Source organism: Emydura macquarii, unplaced genomic scaffold (assembly GCF_026122565.2).
Source record: "Emydura macquarii macquarii isolate MOO-44397 ecotype Brisbane River unplaced genomic scaffold, CSIRO-AGI_Emac_v2 contig_629, whole genome shotgun sequence".
Lineage (NCBI taxonomy): Eukaryota > Metazoa > Chordata > Testudines > Chelidae > Emydura > Emydura macquarii.
The window spans coordinates 6,388,393-6,401,428 of NW_027130766.1; the positions used below are offsets into that span (position 1 = coordinate 6,388,393).

Genomic DNA, 13,036 nt, shown 5'->3' on the forward strand with positions numbered 1-13,036 from the left:
CAGACTAGAAGATATTGGTCCTGATTTGTGGTGCTGTATATTAGGAATAATTCTAGTGAAATCAATGGAGTGATACAAGTGTAAGTGAGAGGAGAATCAAGATAATTGTGCTGCATTTCATATTGGCTATTTTTTTCAGAAATGTCAGCAGTTCCCTGGATTAACTTCAGAGCAAAGAGCTAAACTGCTAGCCACTCAAGTTTGTATAACAGGCTGCAAAAGTTTTTAGGTGTGTCTATCTTTGTGGGAGTTGAAGTAAAGTTTTTTGGGTTTTTTTTTTTCTTCTCTGAGGTTTCTGCACTTCCAAGATTATCTGTCCTTAGGGCTCTGCAGCCAGCCAAAGACTAAATAACAAGCAACGATTCCATGCGGTTCAGTGATTCATGTTTAAACGTCTAGTCTGGAGGCAAGCATTCTCTCATTCAGATATAATTTAGATTATTTCTTTTAAAAACAAAACAACAACACAAGAGATTTACAGGAATGGAAGTGCGTTTAATGGAAACTACCCAACTTTAAAAAGCCTCTTTTTATTGAGGTTGCCATCAACCATTCCTCAGCCAGCTCTGATCTCTTATCTTACACAACATGTACTACTAGTAGAATAATAGAATTTAGCTATTTAAAAGGACACCCATTAGGCCCTATATAAACCAGTGCAGGATTGTCCCTACACTATACTTCCTTCTACTGCTTTGTCCAGTCTGCTTTTCAGTCTCAGTGTGGCCTAGTGCGTGGGTCAGCTTGAGACCTGGTTCTGACCTGCTGTATGACTAGGGCAAGTTATTCCTGCCTTCAGTTTCCTTTCCCAGCCTTTGACTATTTACCCTGTAAGATCTTCAGGACAGTTGCTGTCTCTCACTGTATGCGTGTACACCATGGGGACCTGCTCTTAGTTTGCAACTCCAGGCGCTATTGTAAAATAATAATAGTCTAATCCATATCCTGTAATAGCACCCCTTACACTTTGCTTTTCCAGCTACGTTTTAGTGTTTAACTTCAAGATACACAATGGACGTGAAACTCGAAGGGCCATTTTCCTCCCTGTCCCCCTGGAAAGATGCTTTAACTAACAGGTGCCAATGGGTTAAAAATCATTAGTTTAGCTTTTAAGAGTCAATGCATGCCAGACGGTGGCGCTGGAGGTGCCCCTATCTGTCAAGAAGGAATTGTATAGATAATAGGATTTGGGGAATGGTCCTGGCTGATCACTCCGGAGAGATCCACGTTGACTGGGGTGGGCAGGCCTCCCGAGTTTTGCACACACGGGTGCACACTCAGATTCCTGAGCAGTTTCCTGGGGGAAAGAAGCTAAAGGAGGAAGGAAGGGGGGGAAAAAAAAGCAAAAAAGCTCCCTACCCAGTCAGGCTGCAATCCCTGAACCTAAGATTTTACAGAGCTTGCCAGCTGCGTAGCCATGATTACTGTATAGGATGGAGAGCTGGTGTGTGTGCGAGTGAGTGAGTGTGCGTGCGTGTGTGCGGATGGGAATGTGCCACCCTCCCGAGCCCTTAGCCAGCGCCTGCCCGGACGATTGTCTCCTTGCGGGAACAATGTGGGTTTATCCTGGGGGTCCCCGCCCCCTGTCACCGCCTGTGGAAACCGTGTGAAAGGCAGGTTTGCGAGAAGGGGGGCTCCAGGAGGAGGAGGAGGAGGAAGAGGAGCGTGCCTGGAGAAGGAGGAGGGGTGGAGGGCAGGGGAGGGGGGGGAGAAAAGGAAGCCCTCATGGAAGTATGAAGGAGATGGTGGGAGGCTGCTGTGTTTGTTCTGACGAGCGAGGATGGGCAGAGAACCCGCTGGTGTATTGTGATGGACACGGCTGCACCGTGGCCGTGCACCAAGGTAAGGCACGGAGGGGGGGAAACGGCCCTTCTCCCCCCGCTCCTTGCTTGGCAGGGGCTGCCAGGGGTCCGGGGAGCAGGGGAAACAGGCACCCGACCCCGACCTTCCCGGGCACGGAGCCGTCCTGGGGAAAACGCGGAGCCGCGTGGGGGGAGAGATGATGGGGGGGGAGGAGAAAAAGGGGGCGTGGGGGGGGCTTTGTTTGTGTCCCTATTGTTCCGACTAACGGTCTGATGGATGGGCCCCGCTCCGACGTGGGGGGCTGTGCTCAGGGGGGCAGGAGACGGAGCGGCTGGGCGGCCTGGGGGCCTGCGTGTGCTGGGGGGAAGAGAAGGGACCGGATTATTTGGGGCAGGGGGCGCTGGGCGGGGAGGGGAGGGGGTACCACAGCCTGGGTTGCTGGGGGTTGTTTGGTGGCGGTGGTTGTTTCGAAGGTTTGCAACAAAAAATAAAGCGGGGGGGGGGGGGTTGCAAAAGCAACAGCCAGCAACAGAGCCTGCGGGTTGTTTATTATTTAGGGAGCTGGGAGTCCTTATCGGAGAGCCAGTGACCTCTGGGCGCGTTTCCCCGGCTTCCTTCCGGATGCCTGTGTGTTTATTATTAGGGGCCGGGGGACACTGGGGGGACAAGATCCGCCGGGGCGGGGGTGGAGGGTGAGCTGGGAGGGGTGTGCGGAGGGGACGGGGTGAAGGAGAGGAGCGGGGCGGTTGTGGCAGATGATTAACGTGGGGGCGGGATGAAAACACCTCGCTCGCTCGGCGAGTGTTTGCTCAGCTCCCTGCTGCACATGGCTGGGTTATGAATGCGTCTCCGGGCTGGGTTAACCCTTTGGAGGGGCAGCACCGGACTGGATCTGCAGGGGGAGCAGCCCCATTTACCCCCCCCCCCCCAAGATCATTTGCATTTCTAAATGACTGTGTAACACACCCACGAGCTGGAAATTGTGCCCTCCTCAGATCTCTGGACAAGATTTGTTTTCGTTGAAGCCCAGTAGAAGGAGGGATGGGAAAAAGCTGAGGAAGCCTGAGATTATCATGTTCTTTTTGTTTAACATGAAGTAGCCTGGCCTGGTGTGGTACCTGCCTGTCCTTATCAGACCTAAGCCAGTCCCTCTCTCTCTCTCTGCACTAAATGCCCCACTAACAGCGGTGTGGTTGAAAGCAGACAGACAATCACTACAGTCTGGAGTGAACTCACACGGCAACGTGGAAAAAGACACAAACAGCCTGTCACTGGTGGGCAAACACGCTCACTTCAGAGCTGGCTGCTTAGTTCTGGTCCTCACGGGAAACTTGCACAACCCTTTCAAAAGACAAGCCTGGGAACTTAAATTCCTAACTCTGCTAGACACCACAAATCATGGCTTTACTAACGATCCTCCATTTGTGGCTCATTACAACAACCTGTAACCCACTCACCCGCCTTTGGCCTGTGACTCCTAGGGGATGACTGCCCACTTCACCTGGAATGGTCACTTACAACACGTGTTAACTCCTGATCTGTTCCACCTTGTATTGATTTAGCTGTGACACTCCGTACCTTTCCTAGACCTGAGGAAGAGCTCTGTGTAGCTCAAAAGCATGTCTCTTTCACCAACAGAAGTTGGTCCAGTAAAAGATATTACCTCACCCACCTGGTTTCACCCTCTCTCTTTCTCATCACACATAAGCCAGTATCTATCTAATCTAACCATCATCATCATACATAAAACAGTATTTCTCTATCTCTTGCACCCCGCTATTTCTTTCTTTCCTGTTCTCTCTCTTTCTAGACTTTCTTGTACAGGTTGCTTGGGTTGGGAGGGGGATTGGTTTATATGCCATGCTGGCACCTGTAATAAGAGCTCATTTGCAATAAGGCGAGCAAAGGGAGTTAAACAGAGGAAGCTGGGCCTGCAGGGGAATTCACAGTGCCTCCTGTCCTAAAACAGTTTATTCCAGGATGCCTCTAATGATCTGTTAGCATGTAGCTGGGCACTCTGAAATGACACTGGCTTTTTTTTTTTAATGTCATTAGTGTAATTCTTCCACTTCCCATTTTTTGTAATACCAGAAACTTGAAGATATTTTTCTTCACTACTGATTATTAGGAACGGGGGAGAAAGACAGGCATTGGCATCTGTGCCCCTCCCCCAACCCTGAAAATTAACACACATGCTTTTAATTGGTAAAGTAAATACAGTGTTTTATGATTCTAGGGTGTCTTTGTTTACCAGTCAACACAGATATTGTGACTGAATGTGTTTACCATTTGCTGCAGGGACAGCACGTTCTTTTGGTAGGGCCTACAAAAACAATTTTATTTTATAAAAGTCTGAGTCATAGTGTAGTGTATTAAGTTTCATACAAAACTAGATATTTAGAACGAGGAAGACTTCTCTCCCTCAGGTTATAGTCATTTTAAGAGACATTCTGTGTAATATCCAGAAACCTTGCCTCCCTCCCTTAACATACTGTCTATGAATGTGGCATTTGGATATGAATTTGATATGCTTTACATTTTCTTTTGTAGAGGCAAAATAGTAACTGTTGCTTTGTTAATTTATCTCCTTTTGCTTTTTGAACACCTGCAAAGGTAAACCATGTTTAGCTTTTGACAGCACGAATAAAATAGAGTAAAAAATATGCTTACTTTAAAAATTCACATTAGAGCTGGTCAAAAAATGGGACTTACTTTTTGTGAAAATTTACATGAAAATATTGTCCCTTTTCTTTGCTCAAAATTACATTTTTCAACAAAAGTATCATAAAAATGCAAATTAAGAACATTTCCAACTCTGATTCATGTGTAGTTTATAATATTTTCTTTCCTTCTCTCATCTTCTTCAAGCAACAGGCAGGGAAACTAATAATGTCTTCAGCTGAGTGCTTGCTTCTGGACATGAGCCCATTGCTAAAGATGGATCCAAGGCACTCCTCTGTCATTGCTTTTATATAGTTTCTATTTTCTTATGTGTATGCCTTGGTTTATCCTGGAGAAAGTCAGCCCTTTTAGTTTACCTCTACTACCTCCACTTTTTTTCCTGGCTCAGATAAATCTTAGGCATTAGAGAGATGGAGAAAACTTCCTGCGGTCCTGTCAGGTCTATCCCTAGGTAATATCACAAGAGCAATTCCAGCAGTATATTTTCAGATGCTTTGTCCAACTTAGTTTCAATGTCTCGAATGATGGGGACTCCATTCCAACTGTCAGCTCAGTTTTGAAGGTTGAGTAAGGAGGATGTAATTTGTTCTTTGCTTATGAGTCTCTACATCCTAGGTGGTGCTTGAATGACCCTACCCTTGTATTTTTTTTTTTTTTTTTTGGTTCTATTGCTTTAAATCCACATGCATTGGAGCCAGCATCCTTCTAGAGTCAGCAAAGCTCCCTTAAAATCCAGCAAAGACATCCCTTGATGGGTCAGAGAGAGGCACTGCTGATGAAGGATGTAGGGCATCCTCAAGTGACATCGCCAGTCCTTGGAAAGGATTGTAATGTCCTAGTTGCTGGATTGCCCCATGGCAAAAGGGAAATAGGCTGGTTAAAAAAGAGAGAGCTTCTGCTAATGCAGAGAGACCTGACGACAATCAGTAATGCTAGGAAAGCAAAGACACCAGGGAAGACTTTGATAAGAGTAGGGTAAAATGTGAACTTTGTGGAAGATTTCTGGATGTGAGCTTGAGGCTGTTACGTTAAAATGGAACTTTATCCCAGCATTGGTCCAAAATAGCCCAGATTTGGTGACCTTCCAGGCTTGCTGAAAAAGGCAACTGTTGGACAGGGTTTTGGAGAGGGCGGAGGGTATGCTTCTTACAGAGATGAAGAGGCAGAAAGGAGATTCTGTAGTTGTCTGCCTGACGAAGTTCCTGGCGAAATGATTGCTTTAACGCTGCTGCAACTTTACTGTATTATTAATGATGGTTAGGGTGTTGGATAGAAGTCTTTTTAATTATTTTAAATCTAAATAAAGCGACAGATTTGAAATTAGCTGGAGCATGGGAGTAGTTTCTCCACTCCATTTAGGCCAGATTTTCCAATGAGCTCAGCTCCCATTTAGGCCGGCTTTTTCCAAAGTGATCTGCACATTGGGTGCTGACCTCTTTTGAAAATATGGCCCTAAGTATCACAGTAGGAACTGCTGAGTGCTGAGTACTTTGGAAAACTTGGTCAATTATTTAAGTGCTGAGCTGTTCTGAAGATCTGGCCCCAGTTCTGGATCTAAGGAGAGTGTTCCCTATCTTTAAAGACCACCCACAACCTAGAACTGACTGTTTAAGACAGATGGTGTGGTCCTGTAGCTAATACTTTGGCCTGGGTGTCAGAAAATTCTGGGTTCTATTTCTCCCCCTCTGCCAGAAGGGAAAATCACTTTGCTGCCTTGTGCCTATGTTTTCTGGGTGAAACTCTCTGGCCTGTGTTACACAGGAGGTCAGACTAGAACGTGATGATCTAACAGTCCCTTTTGGCCTTAAAATCTGCTTCAGACTGGCTCTATTTTCACAATGCACTAAGGTTTGCAGTCTGACCACAGCCAGATGACGTTCTACAATATATTTGTAGGGGCAGGAAAGAGAGTTGGGTGTATTGTGTTGTCTGGTGGTGGAAGTGGAGAGGGTAAGCAGCTGTTTAATTTTAATTTTTGCTCTTCTAATTTAGGTCTGGCTGCCTACAGCTCTGGGTAGGCAGGGGCACCCCTGTATCAATCTGAATAATTTAAACAAACAATTAAAAAAGGCAAATTAACTTTCTCCTGCTTCCCCCTCACAGCTTGCTATGGAATTGTCCAGGTTCCCACCGGACCCTGGTTCTGTCGAAAATGTGAATCCCAAGAGAGAGCCGCCAGGGTGGTGAGTATGAGTCACACCAGTCCTTACACTGAATACATTATTCTGTCCTCCTTTACTCCCCCAGGGAGGCAATGTGCTGCAGTGTGGGGAATGGGACTGGAACTCAGGAGATGTGGGGTTTTGTCCCAGCTCTGCTGATAATCTTAGCCAAGTCACTCAAATGCTCCACTTTATATTGCAGTTTAATAGGATTTGGGTGCCTAACTCCCTTTGAAAATCCTTGCCTGATTCAAATTAAACCCTTCTTGTGTAGACAAGGCTTCTGAAAATTGTAATAAGTATCCCAACACTCAATTTTCCACTCTGAGAAATACAATCTTTTTCCCCTTTACCGCTGGACGACTATTTCTCGTAAAGCAGAAGAGTTCTGAGTTCTGCAATGCTGTGTGGCTATAACAGATCACAAAACCCACTACTGTTTCTTCCCTCCTCCTCCTCCCCATCCTCCATATAGGAGCAAAGGTCAACACCAGCTAATCACTATGGGCCTGATGGCAGGGTCACGTGGTGTTCTCCTCACACAGGTGGGAACTTGTGAGATATGAGCAGGCACTAGTGGCCCACCAGAGTAGATAGCAGAGCTCCCCATGGCCGTCCCTAGGGGGGTGGGGGCCTGAGGCAAATCACACTGTGTGGGCCCCTCTTAAGATTTTTATACTGGTAAAATCTGGGGCTGTCATAGTTGTCAATTTCACTTCTGTAACCAGTAAGCCTGCGGGTAGAGCCCGGCTCCAGGACTGGGCAAACCACTGGGCTCTCTGCCTGGCTTTCTGGGCACTGAGCTTTGAGCCGGGGAGGGGAGCTGCCACCTGGGCAATTTGCAGGAGGCTGCCGCCTGGCTGCCAACCCGGGAGGTGGGCGACTGCCACCTTCTCTGAGCTGGGGTGGAGGAGGCTTCCACACAGGCTGGGACCCGGGGATGTGGGCAGGCGGCAGGCAGCTGCCGCCCGTCTTCAAGCCAGGGCACAGGAGGCTGTCTCTCGGCTCAGAGCCAGCGCCTGGGTGGCAGCCACCCAGCTGCAAGCCCAGCTCACAGGGTGCAGGAGGCTGCTGCTGGGCTCCCACCTGGGAGCTGGGATCAGGTGGGATGCAAATGGCTGCTGCCACCCGGCTTCCCAGGGCTGGACTGGCTGCCGTCTACCTCCCAGCTAGGAGGTGGGACCACCCGCCTCCCGCAGAAGCTGGCAGCTGCTGCCTCCCTCTCTTCACTGGGTTTTTCACCATGTACCCCCTGCCTGTGTCTCCTGTACCCACAGGTTGAGAAACTATGACCTAGCACAATAGGGCCCCCAGTCTTGGCTGGGGATGGTAGGGGCTATGGCAATACCATGAACTGTTATAGCTGTTTCACAGATGGGCACACAGAAGTGAAGCGATTTGGCAAAGATCTCACAATAAGTAAGTGGAAGAGTTAGGAACAGAATCCAGGTCTCCTGGATTGCAGGCCCCACTGTAACCATTAGATCCCACCCTCTGTTGGAACCAGGACTGCAAACAAGACCTGACTCCCAGACCCCCTCCCCCTCTAACCATTGGGAAATGCTGCTTTTAGATATAGTGTGGTAAAAGAGTGTGGAATATGCCTGAAGATGGTTTTATCTCATGTAAATAGTTTCCTAACAGAGGGTCAGGACGGGAACAGTAATCAGGATTTCATGCCCATCCTCCCTCCCCGCCCCACCCGTGTAGAGGGAAGGGCACTCTGCTGAGTTAGTTACAATGCAAACAGTGTCTACGCTGAAATAATATACATGCACACACAAATCCTCCTCCGGGGCCCCTCACCTGTGTGTCTTGCAAGGACTGTAATGTTTCAGCAGGCGAATATGCTGCTCATTCTACCTTCAAGGTAGCAGGAGAATAATGGCCCTGCAGGTGGTTATCTTTTAACTAACCCTCGGTGAAATCGGTTAGACGATGTGTGGTGGGCTTCAGTCATGCCATTCAGTCATGTGACATTCAATCCTGGCCCCATAACAACTGGACAAAGATAATCTTACTTCCTAAGAACAGCTGGGGGTGATTGCCTATCTAAATCTCTTACCTTCCGAGTTAGACACCAGCAGTCGTAGCAACAGATGCACAGATGGGTAAATACCTAGAAAGAAAGAGTCTAGTCCTTTGATGTTGGAAACAGTGCATCTAGTGATCAGCGTGAGGGACTGACTCAGGTTTCATTAATTCTCTGCTTTGTATACCATAACGCAGTGGATTGGGTAGTACACTGAGACTTAGAAAACATGGATTGTGTTCCTGGTGTTGCCAGTGTCTGGCGGCTTTGCTGTGCCTTAGTTTCCCCCTCTTCAAGAGGAGAATTATCTGCCTCTGGATAGCCTTGGACGCAAAATGCTGCTGTAGAAGTGCAAGATGTTATTAATGTCCCAGTGGTAGGATGCACTGGCATCCATATTGCACTTGCAGTGATTGGCTCTGAGCGAAACGCCACTGAGAAATAACAGCAAGCCTCCGCAGAGCTGGGAAGAGAACCTAATGCCCAGTCACCTGCTCTAACTATTCGGTTATACTCTCCTGTCTGAACTGAGACGAGAATCCAGGAGTCCTAACCCCTAGGTCCGCCTGCTCTAACATTTAGGCACTGCTCTTCTCACGGAGCTGGAAGGAGAACCCAAGAGACTAGAATAGACCATGCTGGTTGAATGTAAGAAAGAAGTATCGCTAATCCCTGCTCAGAACCGCTCCTCAAATTCGCAGGTCCCTAAAGGATGCTGTGGACATTAGTGTGCTTACAGTAAGCAACTGAAAACCTATTCCACTTTGTAATCAAATTGTCTGGGAAGCCCAGTGAGCTGCAATGGCCCAGAGGGCACTCATGTGAGGGATCATGTGAAAGCTTTAGCCGTCATTTAGAAGCAGGGCTATTAAAAGTCTTGTGTGGAGCTGTTAACCCCTCTTGTTATGATCAGAGCTTTGCTAATCGCATGTTGGGAGAGAGACTTTGATCTAAGGGTTGGAGGGGAGAGTGTAGGGGCCTTTTCAAGTGCAAATTTCTTATTACAGGGCTGCAGTTAACCCTGTTCTTCTATCTCAGCTTTGCTGAGCTTTCCATGTGCATCATGGGAGCAGATCTCCAGTGCCCTGGCAATCACAGCCCAGTCAGCAATATGCAATGCAGCCATGACTAATCATACACCAAACCAACAGCCACCGTCTTTAATTCTTGTGCCAAGAGGGCGCTGACTGCTGAGTTCCTGATGGACTCTGCCATTTCCCCCCAGGTTTTTTATTATTTTTAATATTGTCACATGGATTTAGCGCTGGTGAAAGGTGCCAGTTTGACAACGCAGGAGACTCTGCCATTTATCCAGAGGGCAGATACAGCATAGGCCAGGAGAGCAGAAGCTTCCCAAACTCTGCCCATGGCCAACAATATCTCTGGCTATATTTCTACTGTTTTTTATTAATATATGTATTTCAGTAGAGATCAGAGACCAGAGCCCCTGTGATGCTAGCTGCTGCTCAAACACAAGAAGACGATGGTTACAGTATATGGGTCAGATTCTCCATTGCCAGGAATCTTCTGCAATCATTTGCACCAGAGCAAAGGGAGCATGAAATGTTATCAAAGCAGAGTGGTAGGATCAGGTGCACAGTTTGCACTGGTGCAAAGTGCATGGCAATGCAGAATCAGGCCCTAGGATTTTAGCCAATGATACAGTTACCCTGTTGCAAACCCTCGTGTAGACACAGCTTGCCTGCACTGGTGCAGCGTGATTTCCACTGTTCTGAAACGGGGCTAATCTGTCCTGAGGCAAGTTGTGTCCTACTAGCGTAAAGCACATCTGCATAGTGGCTAACACCCCAGTGTAGAAGAGCACTCGAGCCTACAGTAGAGAGTCTGTCTCCAGGGGGCAGAGGGGAGTTCGGTCTCCATGGCCCCTTCAACTACAGCATAGATGTTTTTGCTGAGCATGTCATTAAGGGAGCAATTGTTGCTAAATATGATGGTAATTTTTCTGACTGGGGACAGCGTCCCACTAAGGAGCGGCATCTCTAGAGCTTGTTCCATATAGTAAACACAAGCAAACAAGAATCCCATATCCCTGAACATTTGTTCTATGAACCCCACCCCCCACCTCTCTTTCATGGCCCCTACACCTACAGCTGGTCAAAGTGTTTCCACTGAAACTTTATTTGACAGAAAACGGCTTTTTTTTTTTTTTTTGGTTGTTGACAAAACACACATTTTCTCCCACAAAAAAAGGCAGTTTTTCACTGAAAATTTTCGAGGTCTGAATTTTTCATCCCAAATCCGAAAAACGTCAACGAAAATAGAAAACCCACATTGTTTGTGTTTGTTTAACATTTTTGTGGGAGGGAAGAAGCCATTTCTCTCCCACAGCCTCTTTTCACAAGCATTAGTGCAAGCTGGGAAGCACCTTTGCCAACAGCAGGCACACTCCTGGGCATAAATACACATTTGCACTAGCATCCACACCCAGTCTGGGCCCAGCCATCTTGAACGCGCCTTATGACTCGGGGGGCCGTCCAACCAGGGCGTAGGAAAAATACCATGTGAGCAATCGCATGGCACAAATAGCCAGTGAATGATACAAAAGAGTGTGGAAAAAATGAATAGTGGGACTCACCGTCTGCTGTGAGGTAAGGAGGTGCGGGGTGGATTTCCATTGTCCCCTCCGGCCATTTCTCTTCATGCAGCCAGGTGTGTATCATTGAGCCAGTCTCTGTCTGGAGCTGCCGGGGGTTGGGTGGGTTTGGACAGGCCTTGCCTCCCCTCACGGCCTGGAGCCCGTTCCTCAGCGAGCTGTCTGGGGCTGCCTGTCCCTTCAGGCTCTTCTTTTTGGCTCCAGCCACTTCTCTGTTTGTGGGGCTCCTTCTCCCGCTTCGGGAGAGGCGGGCGGAGGTGGGAAGTCTGCCTCAGAAGGCCCCGCCGTCTGGTGCGAGGCAGGGAGTGGGTGGGTCTGTCCTGGGACGGGTGGTGCTGGGGGGGGTCCAGGGCTCAGCTGGGTCTCGTCTCCCCACCCCTCCCGTTTGCTATGGTCATTTCTCTCAATGGGGCCAGCCCCCGTCGCCACCAGACTGCATTACCACTAGGGGAACTTCCTCAGAGGTTCCCCCACGCTGTGGGGCTGTCTGCCCCTTTCCCTTCTCCACACCAGGCATCCTCCCCTCACCCACTGAGATCCCCCCCAGTGACTGGCTGAGGGAAGATGGCGGAAGGGTTGGGGTCGCATCAGCCATTGGTTAGAAGGAGAGCTGGGGCGGGGCTCCCTTTGGAATTCCGGCCTCTGCGTCCTAACCCTGCAGCCGGGGTGTACGTCCTCCGAGCACTAGTCGGGCCCCCCAAAATCCCACGATTGGCTGAGGGATCCTGAGATGAATTTGTTTTAAAAAATGTTTGGGTTCTTTTTGTTGGCCTGCTGCTTTTTGAGTCCTGTGTTCCCATTTTTCTCCATCACCACAAGAGCCAGAAATTTACTTTAAAAAAAAAAAAAGCTGGGAGCTTTATGTCATCCCATGACTGTGGGAGCTGGGGCTTTAATTTCAAATGTCATGAGCCTTGTGATAAATACACGAGAGTTGGGAGCACTGCCATCCTAACATTGCAATTGCGATGAAATTCTAGCACAAAGGGGACAAATTTCAGCCCAAGGCGCACTGGCCTTCTACCCAGGGGTGGATTTTATACTCGAAGCAGCAACTGCCAAGAGCATTCTATGACCAACTCATAGGCATAGAATATCATCACTTAAAACCATTACATTTATAAAAATTGGTGCCTGGTCCCTGATAATCCATGGACTGAAAAAGGTGCAGGATTTTTTTGAATTAATTGTTTCCTGAAGATGCTTTGCCTATCTTTGAGTTCAAACCCACCATGCTCATTGCACATGGCCATAACTCTTGGGCCCAGATTTGTAAAGGTGTTTAGGCATTGCTGCACTCAGCGTTGCAAGGCCTAACTGATTTAGAAGCCTAAGTCTCATTCTCAAAAGGGATTGAGGCACTTAGGAGCTAAAATTGCATTGACAGTTGATGGGATTTAGGCTCCTAAATCAGTTAGGTGTTCCAACACTGAGCACAGCAAAACCTAAATACCTTTAAAAATCTGGTCCATGGTCACTACTGACCGAGGCTGGACCAATGACCCAGAAATGAAAGACTCTGTATCCCCTGAACTAGCTTCTTTCCACCAACTGTATTATCACAATGAGGCAAATAGAAAAGTGATCCTGGCTTAGCACCTCGGCTTGTGTGAATCACCATAGTGCCACTGAAGTCAATTTACACCAGTAGGATCTGGCCTCTTAATTATTCATTTGATCCCTCTGGTGTCATGCAATACTCTAGTACGAGAGAGACAAGGTAGGTGCGGTAGTATCTTTTAT

General features: G+C 48.0%; 1 protein-coding gene across 1 annotated transcript in view; it reads left to right on the plus strand.

Annotated features, from left to right (window-relative positions):
- Positions 1–1,730: 1,730 nt before the first annotated feature.
- MLLT6 (MLLT6, PHD finger containing) overlaps positions 1,731–13,036 on the plus strand; it is a 66,859-nt gene continuing 55,553 nt past the window's right edge. The window contains exons 1-2 of the mRNA XM_067541187.1: positions 1,731–1,842; positions 6,589–6,668. Coding sequence (XP_067397288.1) covers positions 1,734–1,842; positions 6,589–6,668 — 189 coding nt within the window. The 5' untranslated portion in view covers positions 1,731–1,733. The remainder of the gene's footprint in view (positions 1,843–6,588; positions 6,669–13,036) is intronic.